The sequence below is a fragment of the Prenolepis imparis genome, unplaced genomic scaffold (assembly GCF_030444845.1).
Source record: "Prenolepis imparis isolate NDT839.2.m4 unplaced genomic scaffold, iyPreImpa1.0 SCAF_3, whole genome shotgun sequence".
NCBI classification, from domain to species: Eukaryota; Metazoa; Arthropoda; class Insecta; order Hymenoptera; family Formicidae; genus Prenolepis; species Prenolepis imparis.
In genome coordinates, this window is record NW_028141161.1 from 6,574,228 (window position 1) to 6,584,296 (window position 10,069).

The 10,069-nt window shown below is 39.6% G+C and overlaps 2 protein-coding genes across 2 annotated transcripts; one reads left to right on the forward strand and one right to left on the reverse strand.

The window, feature by feature from the left end:
• Positions 1 to 1,040: 1,040 nt before the first annotated feature.
• On the forward strand, positions 1,041 to 2,645 carry LOC145933786 (uncharacterized). Its single transcript, XM_083033773.1, has 6 exons — positions 1,041 to 1,135; positions 1,246 to 1,466; positions 1,664 to 1,826; positions 1,917 to 1,985; positions 2,082 to 2,207; positions 2,296 to 2,645. The coding sequence occupies exons 2-6, from the start codon at positions 1,250 to 1,252 to the stop codon at positions 2,573 to 2,575; spliced, it is 855 nt and encodes a 284-aa protein (XP_082889899.1). The 5' UTR covers positions 1,041 to 1,135; positions 1,246 to 1,249; the 3' UTR covers positions 2,576 to 2,645.
• A 4,564-nt stretch (positions 2,646 to 7,209) lies between these two features.
• LOC145934327 (uncharacterized) lies at positions 7,210 to 9,501 on the reverse strand. The gene is made up of 3 exons (XM_083034689.1): positions 8,681 to 9,501; positions 8,371 to 8,632; positions 7,210 to 7,902 (listed from the first exon to the last, which is right to left on the reverse strand). Exons 1-3 carry the CDS (start codon positions 9,499 to 9,501, stop codon positions 7,210 to 7,212), a joined length of 1,776 nt encoding a protein of 591 aa, XP_082890815.1.
• Positions 9,502 to 10,069: the final 568 nt, after the last annotated feature.

A 10,069-nucleotide genomic window follows, 5' to 3' on the forward strand; every position in this document is an offset into this window, starting at 1 on the left:
AACTTTGACCCTAAATAACTCCTGAACAGATCAACTTATTAACTTGCAGTTTACGTCAAAAATTTTCTATTTTTATGCCCTTTCAAACGATAAAATACAATATGGGAGGTTCTATTTGAAATTTTTGAATTGGGGTTCCCCTGGAACATTCCTTTGGAGGGACAACCCCCGCAATTCTCTAAAAAGAGTAGCCCCTCAAAATAATCAAACACGTATTTCGCGGTTTTTCATAATTTTGAACCGTTTCCAAAATATAGGGGATGGGAACAGACTTTAAGCATCCTGTATATATATAAATCTTTTTAGTCTACTTCTCTCGTAGTAATCGATAATGTCAGTTCTTTATCTATCTTTAGATTTGCTCGATCGAAAATGTATTCATAACATATATCTTTATATATTAAACATTCAAATCTTTATATTAGACATCAAAAGATATATGACTTTAGGTTATATAAATCACCGACGTGATATTATTTAAAGTCACTAGATTTACAAAGTACCGCAATTAGTAACAAAATCCGCCATTTTCGCTCCACATTAAACGGCAATTTCGAACTTATATGTTTGTTTGAAATGTATTTTATAATATATAGCTTTTTGTGAATAAAGAAAGAAAAATCGTAAATCGCAAAAAAAATTGCCTAAATAGCTTACACAAAGTGTGCATTAGGGCCTTCCCACACATCTTCCGTAACCGTAAACTTAACCGTAACGTAAGGATTCGACCAATCGCATTAGGGCCACCGCACAAGCTTTTCCGTAACGCGTTACGTTATGTTAAGTACTGACTTTAAACTTAAATTCGTACGTAATCTTAAACTTTAGTCAACGCACAAAGAAAATCGTAACATAATTATGGTTTTAAGCCGGGAGCACACACTTTTCCATAACGCATAACGCATAACGCATAAGGAAATGAGCCAATCAGAATCTTTTATTTTTACCTCCCCTTCTCGTTCCGAGGAGCTTGCATTGTGCATAAAGCATAAAGCATAAAGGGTCGAAAAATACGTAAGAACGAATTTTTATGGTTATGGATTGTGCGAAGAGAAGTGCCGCGTACTACACATACGACAAACTATAGACAGTTTCTAGAGTTTCTAACCTTTCTTTTCGGAATATATCTGTGAAGGTATGTTTAGATGTTCTTTATTATATCATTATAATAATAGATAAAATTCTTTGACTATCATAAAATTGTTTTTCTATTATTAAATTATTTATCTGTATTTTTATTAATAGGAAAATGGATCATGACTCGTATCATTATATTTCATTATATCAAGACGAGGACGAGGATTTCGATGATGATGAAAGTAAAAATGAAATGAGTGGAGATGCTTTATTTATTTCTTTAGTACGTGACTATCCTTATTTATACAATAAGGAACTGACTGATTTCAAAGATAGCATTAAAAAACAGAATGCTTGGGTAGAAATTGGAGGTATCATGGGCATGACAGGTACGTACATATAATGCCCTAATAATATAATATATGCCTTTCTGAATTATACATTTGAATTATACATTCAAACATTATTCACATTAGACATTATAGGTCTGTTTTCTTTAGCTAAACTTTTTGCATAGTTCTTTTCTCTTTTACTTTTCACATTTTCATTGAAGAGAAATAATGTTTAATGTAATTTTTATTATAAGTGGAAGAGTGTCAAACCAGATGGATGCGACTGAGGAAGCGCTATTCACGCGAAAAAAAGCAACAACAAGAAGAAACAACCACTGGAAGTGGTGCATCAAAAAGAAAAACGTTTGAATTTTTCGACAATATGCAATTCCTGGACCGATTTGTTAAAAGGAGAAGGTATGATTAATATATAATTATCTATAATATAGAATATAATATAGAAATTAGAATAGTTAATAAAGTGCATTTTTCTGCTTTCTTTTCCAGAACGATGACTAACATACAAAACAAAAGCATACCTCCAGTGACAGGATCTTGTAATCTTAATCTACAAAAGTATGTAACACATAAATTAATTATCACCAATTTTCATATAAAGTAGGAATCTTATATTTGTACATCAATAATAAAACTTTTGTTATTTTGTTTCAGAAATTTTGGCTTACATAATGATGAAAAAGAGAATAATTCATCTTCTGTAAACGTGGCTACTTTAAGAAAACAACCATCAATAAAAAGCATCATAGATTTAACAAGTAACACTGCGCAGCATGTAGAGTCAGTAAAAATTGTCATGTATTTTAAATTTATATATGCATACAGAGACATATAGAATAATGACGTGTTAAAATTTCTTTGTTTTTAGTAAAGACTCCTTAACTCCGGATTTGCATTCAAATGTATCTGATAGCTCCACATCTGCAGTAAGTGTCTCTAGCTATACGGCTACACGGGACAAAAGTTTAACTGGACAACAGATAAAGTCAAAAGGAAGAAAACCTCAGCCGGATGTTCTAGAAAATGCCATTGGTAAAGTTACTTCTTTATTAGAGAACAGATGTGTTCCAGTTTCTTCATCACCGTCTCTAAAGCCGGAAATAGAAGAAGATATGGCTTTTTGTCAATTAATACTTTCAGGCAGATAAAAAGAAAGCAATGTTGCGTATTTTATATGATATATAATTGTTATATCTTATGCGGGGGCTACAATGGCAGCAGGAGTACAGAGTACAAGAGTAAGCAGTAAGCAGTACGAAATGGGATTCGTTCATTTCGTCGGGAGTAACGAAATGAACGAATCCCATTTCGTACTGCTTACTGCTTACTCTTGTACTCTGTACTCCTGCTGCCATTGTAGCCCCCGCATTATATAACATTCTACGTTTGTTTCTTTTATATGACATGTAATTAGTAGGGCCATTCCACAATAGGTTGCAAATGCTTTCGTTGTCAGTTGATAATTGCGAATTGACCAATCGGATTGATCAATCCGCAATTATCAACTGGCAACGAAAGCATTTGCAACCTATTGTGGAATGGCCCTTAGTGATATATGTCAAGTTAAATATTTTTATGTAACATGTGATAATTAATGATACGTCATTTTAAGTTAATTTTTGTATGCAACACGTGATAAATAGTGATATATGTTAAGTTATTTTTTTATGCAACACGTGATAATTAACGATACGATATATTTTCTTTTATTTTTATATAACATGCAATTATTAGTGATAAGATATATTAATTTTTAATACAACACATGTGATAATTAGTGATACATTATGTTATGTTTATTTCTTTTATGCAATATGTAACACAAAATGTATATTTATCTTTTTTTATGCGATATAATAAATCGTTTTATTAAAATATTTAAAATAAACATGTTTTTACATAATGATGTAATTTTAATTTTTAATAGTATTTTACTATGCATCATCACGATGTTGTCCTCTTCTCACGTAATCATACTGCCACGGAACTTGACCGGCTGGTGTCAGAAAATAATCAGCCAATTTATCTCGCTGTTTATATGCAATTGTAGTTGCATGATGCTTTGAAGTGGGAGATATATCTCTCAGTGTGTTTTCAGTATATCGTCGCCACTCCCCGGGGATGATATTACCGTCAGAACCCTCTGAATCTACAAAACTTTGAGGACAGTATATTCTGTCCTTCTCTTCCATAAGATTTTCTTCAGATTTTATAAAATTATGCAGACATATAGTCGCCATGTCTATATATTTTGGATGCATATTAATGGGCTTTCGATAAATTCTCCATCGTGAAGATAAAATACCGAAGGTGTTTTCTATTGTACGCCTTGCTCTAGATAATCTAAAAATCAATAAAGTGCATTATAAGATTAAGATATATTTTAATAATGCAACATTTTGTATAATAAAATTAATAATTTTGTAAAATAAAAATAATAATTGCGCAAATTGCTTACCTATAATTAAATATTTTCTTTTTTTCATCTAGTATTTTTCCGGAGTAAGGTCGCATCATAAAAGTACTAATTGCAAAACCACTATCTCCAAGAAAAAAACAAGGCAATGTAATGTTGCTTCCGGGAAGATTTGCAGTCCCTTTAGGAAGATTTAGTGTTTCGCTTTCCAATGCCGAATAAATGTCTGAAGAGGTAAAAATACCTCCATCACTATTGCCGCCATATGAGCCTATGTCAATTAGAGTGAACATATATTTATAATCACAAGCAGCCATTAGCACAATGCTAAATGTCTTTTTATAGTTGAAGAATAAGCTCCCGGAATTTGGTGGAGCTTGTATTTCTACATGTTTTCCATCAAAAGAGCCAGCGCAATTGGGGAAATTCCAGCTTTCCAGATAACCAGTACAAATACTTTTCCATTCTTCTTCTGTTGGCGAACGAAGGTAAATCGGCTGCAATACCTGAGCTAGAACTTGACAGGTTTCATGAATAATTTTCCGAACTGTTGACTCCCCACATCTAAACGCTAATGCAATAGACAATATTTGATCTCCGCTTGCTAAAAACCTGCACAAAATAATTAATAGGAATATTGATAAGAAACAATACTGACATAAAAAACATTTTGAAAAATTGGTGCTTTTCATTTAACAACACAAGTCAACAAAAGCATCATTCTATCTTTATTCTTTTAGAATGTAAAACAGAGATAGAATAACGCTTGTGTCGACTTGTGTTGCTAAATGGAAAGCATCCAATATTATCTTTTACACATAGTTTTATTCTTCAATTAAATAATTTATAACAAAATAAGTAACTACCTTAGAGTTAAGATCAATCGCTGCTCTGGCTTAAATGCTCGATGGTTTGATTTGGTTATAAATGGTCTTACTAATTGTAACAGAAGCCTAAAAGTTTCTTTTCTCATCCTTGTATATCGGAAAAATATATCTGGATCATAACGCTTCATTTCTTGAAAGAGATGTTCATAATCTCCATACATGGGACGTACAATATTAATGGGTCTCACCCACCATCTTCGATTTTTCCATCTTATACTTCGTTTCCTTTTTTTTAATGCCAATAGGCACAATTGTAAAACCAACAAATAAATAATTAGATGTTCTTCATCCATATTTATGGAGTTGTATCTAGAAGGGCACATTTTAAGGTTAGAAAACGAACTACGCTATCTTGAATATAAAAATTCTTATGGTTCTTTATGATTGTGTGCGTTGCTGCATGTTATGCTATGTGCTATGCGTTATGCGTTATGCGTTATGGAAAAGTGTGTGCCCAAGGCTTTACGGTTACGATTTTCTTTGTGCGTTGACTAAAGTTTAAGATTACGTACGAATTCAAGTTTAAAGTCAATACTTAACATAAAGTAACGCGTTACGGAAAAGCTTGTGCGGTGGCTTTTACTTGATTCGCGTGACGTACAACTGAATCAAGCAACGCGATTGGTCGAATCCTTACGTTACGGTTAAGTTTACGGTTACGGAAAGTGTGTGGAAAGGCCCTTATTACATCATCCGACGCCATTTTGGGTCCAATGTAACAATGGATTGCGGTACTTTATAAATCTAGTGACTTTAATATTATTAAAAACGAAGAATCCTCTGGGAATTAGCGTTTAACAAAGCTCTCTATGTCCTACTGTAGGTATATAGATCTTTGTATTGTTGGTTATAAAATAATGATTTAAGTAGGATAAAACATTCGGTGTTTGTTGGAACAACTACTTAAAACTTTACACATTTTTGATTATAAAAATAATGTCAAAATAAATTAAAATATTTATATAAATATATGATAATTTGTGTAATTATCTTGATGTAGGCATAACGGTTGTTAATTTCAGTGTCTTTTAACTATATTTCCGTGTGTCCGAGACTCTATTAATACATATATAAATTGTGTGCGAGAGCGGATGGAAACAGTACGAACACGGGAACAGAACGACGAGAAAGATTTTTCACGTAACACAAATTATATTTGCAAAGAGAAAAAAATACAACTTTTAACCAGGTATTTACAACTATTTACAAAAATTAGAAAAAAAACTAAATTAAAGGAAGCCTTGAGTCACTATTCTATTCCGCGAGCGACGGAAAAGATTTAATGGCAAAGGACGGGCTAGCATGTCGCGGATAATCGATACCTCGAACAATCGGTTTGCTAAGCGAGCTACTACGAGAGTGAGAGCGATGGTCGTTCGACAGGAGGTTTTATACTGTTAGTTTTCGAGAATGTTCTAGATCTTTCCGGAATATTGTTATTGCAAAAGGTCGGAGCATCCGTTAAAGAGTCTGTAGTCTCGTGTTATTATTTTGCCTCTTCTCGAACGACCGTGGCAAGCAACGCTCTCGATCGAAAAGCGCTTTCCACGTGCGCGACATGGAGCGCGTTTATTGGAATGGCGCGGGGCGGAAGGAGGGTCCCCGCAGCCGCGCGCTAAAAACAAGCCAGCTCCAAATACGATTTTCGAATTTTGCGAGTTATTAGTCTGACTAATTGCCGACAATTGTTAATAATTATCCGATTAAATTTATAATGCGACTAACAGTAGTTCGGTTTCTGAACATTCCGCCCGCCTTCGTAGGGTGCGGCCTACAAAAGAGTTTGATAGTGGGTTGTATTTAACTGGCGAAATTGTGAAAGACCATTTCATTCTCCTAACAATCCGCTATGCACAAGATTTACAAGATTGATAACAAGCAAATTTCTACCGTCGATGCCAGTGATAATAGGAAACTCCTAAACTAAGAGAAAAGAAAAAAAGAAAAAAAACAAACAAAAGAAAGCAGCGTTTGGCATTCGTTCGAATAATTTAAACACAAGATCGTGACAGCGAAGCTAATGCTAAGCGACTAGTGAGTACTGTGCCGATTAGACAACAAAAAAAGAAGTAAAAAAAAAAAGAAAAAGAAAAGGGAAGAAAAATGCAATCAAAAACGTTACGCCCAGAATAAGTCGGTACGTATGCGCGTAATATAATTAATATAAGGGGAATTATCAATTAATTTTTTTTTTAACTCAGGTTCGTCGGCTCGGCGCTACAGGGAAGAAACACGAGCTTATTAACGGGACGCTTGAAGGAAGAAGTCACGGTCCGGATCTCGACGACGCGGATGTGTCCATCAGCCCCAGGATGGACTTTCGTTATTCACGCGAGCGGCCACTTAGTGGGGGGCGTCATCTCGCTGCGCATAAGGCACAACCGACCCACGCTGGCTTCCTCATTGACCTTGGACCATTTCGGCCGATGAGCCAGAGTGTTTAAATATTCTCGGGCCCACCGGTGACAGAAATAATCCCTCATTTGTTGAAGCAACTGTCAGCGGGAGAGACGCGTAGGTGGCACCTCTGCGAAAGAAGGCTCTGGTACGGCGGTGAGAGGGCTGAGCCAATCAGGAGATGTCCAGGCGTCAGGGCGATGACATCATTGGGGTCATCCGAGAGAGCTTGGAGTGGCCGCGAGTTGAGACACGCCTCGACCTGGGTAAGCAGCGTGACCATTTCCTTGTAAGTGAGGGTGGCGTCGCCGATGATACGGCGCAGATGATACTTCATCGACTTCACTGCTGCTTCCCAAATCCCCCCAAAATGTGGAGCGGCCGGCGGGTTGAAGTGCCACTGGATGCGATCCTCTGCGACGTGTGCTGCGATACGTTGCCCTTCACGGCTCGCAGCGGAGAACAGGGCTCGTAGCTGGGAGTCAGCTCCGATGAAGTTGGTGCCGCAGTCGCTGTACAGCGCACGGCACAGCCCATGACGAGCGACAAACCGACACAGAGCCGCTAAGAAGGCATCGGCAGAATAGTCTGAGGCGACGTCAGGGTGAACGGGTCTGGAACTTAAACAGACAAAAACAGTGATGAAAGCTTTCGTCGCCTTGTGACCTCGACCCTTGCTACTGCGGAGCCACACTGGACCGGCGTAGTCAATGCCCGTATTCACGAACAGGCGGCTGGGGGTCACTCTCGAAGCTGGGAGGTCTCCCATAGATGGCTGCGTCACAGTATACTTACATACAGTAGGGACAGTCCTTTGTTCTCAAATCAGCCGCGCAGATTTGCTTGCGCATCGTAAGCGACCATTTTTATAAGTCATGCCAATCCCGTTAAACATAAAGAACCCAATAACTCCATTACTGTGATTACATTTATAGTAAAATATAATCTGTAAAACTACAATACTATCATTTTGATTTCGCGTTTTATGCAATATTAAATTTTTATTCAGAAAAAATGACTATAAAATAATATATCGAAAATATTTCGCGCAAAATTATTTTAATAGTAATGGGTACAACAAAAATATTGATACGATGCTGCAACCTAAAGACATGGCGGACTGCTGAAAGGTCAGCTGAAAAAGATCAAAGTTCCGACGCTGTGTGTCCCTACTGTATATAAATATACTGTGACTGCGTGGTCGCCGCCCGCCATCGTAGGCACGTCAAGCAACGATGGATACCTCCTTGACGAGAGCGCGTCCACGTAGAATCCAATATTCCTGGCGGATGGAGCAGAGCGTGAGTTGCGTACCGCCGTGGAGGGTCCTCCAATGATGCGCACCGACGACCAGCTGAGTGAGTCTAGACGCGCTAGGCAATATGATTGGATGGGCGACGTCGGCTGCCAAGCGAGCGTGCCGGAGCCGTCCTCCTACTCGGAGAAGGCCCGTTTCATCCAGGTACGGATTTAATTTTGTGAGCGGACTGCGCGCTGGCAAAGCTCTTTTTTTTCAAGTAATTAATTTCTTTTTTATAATTTATAGCCTGGACTCTTCGTATCCATCCAAGGCGGGCCTCATCGATCTCGGCAGCCCCCAGTGCTCGAGCTTCGGAGACGGTAGCTTGGTTGGTGCCGCGTCCCCGCAACCATCGTCGGCACCAGGCAGTGACTCTGAGGAGTCTCTGCAGTGAAGAATAACGGAACAGTAGTTCAGGTTCTTCCTCTTTTTGGTTGGTGATAGCTGCGACGTGGGTCGGGGCGCGTCTTTCGGGGAGCTCATCCTGGACGTCGTCCTCGTTGAATACGGCCCAAGATCCGGTCTCCTCTTGTAACCACGGCGGTCCATGCCATCAAAGCGGGTGACTATAACAAGCTCGCCCGGAGGAAGCCCTCGGGAAGCACAGTCGGCCGAGTTCTCGCAGCCAGGAACATGGTGCCACACAGCGTCTGGGAGAGTTGTCTGAATCTCGCTGACTCGGTTTGCCACGTACGTTCCCCAGGAGGCCGGGTGTCCACGAATCCATCCCAGTGCTACCGTTGAGTTCGACCAGAGATGAAGAGGTACAGTCACTGCTCCGATGATGGGCCGCAGGTGAGCTACTGACCTCGTTAGTAGCGTAGCAGCAGATAACTCCAACCGAGGCAGGGAGATCTGTTTCAGAGACGTGACTTTAGTTTTTGCACCTACTAAGCTTACTTCGACTTTTCCGTCTCTCTCTGTCCTCAGGTAGACAACGGCAGCATAGGCGCGAACCGAGGAATCGGCGAACCCGTGTGGATCTCTAGGCGGCTGGCATTCGTTCCTCCGCCCAACCACCGGGGAATGCGGAGGTTCTCCAGACAGGGGAGTTTTGAATGGAATTTCTGCCATCGCCGCACGTCGCCGTCGGGAAGAGGCGTGTTCCAGTCGACTCCAAGTAGCCAGGTCGACTGTATGTAAATTTTTGCCAGCACAGTCGAGGGAGATAGCCAGCCGAGCGGGTCGAACAGCTTAGCCGTCAAGGATAACACGGCTCTTTTGGAGACCGTCTCTAGCTCGATGTGGCTCGTCGAGAAGGCGAACAGGTCGTTGCAGGGCTGCCAATGTAATCCTAGCGTGGAGTGGCTTTCTCCTGCCAACCTCACGGTTCTCGTTGTAAGTCTTCGGCAGGCAAGTCTTCAAGGAGAGAAGCATGATTCGCCGACCATTTCTTGAGCGGGAAGCCGCCCGCCTTGCAGATTTTGATGAGCTACCGCTGGTTTCTCTTGCCTCGGTGATGATCCCCGCGCCCGACAGGATGTTGTCCATATACACATCATTATATAATACGGCGGCGTCTTGGGGAAGATCTTGACCTTCGTCTTCGGCCAGTTGTCGGAGTGTACGGATTGCCAGATACGGAGCACAGGACAACCCGTAGGTAACTGTGTTTAGCCAAAATTCTTTGACTTCTTTGCTC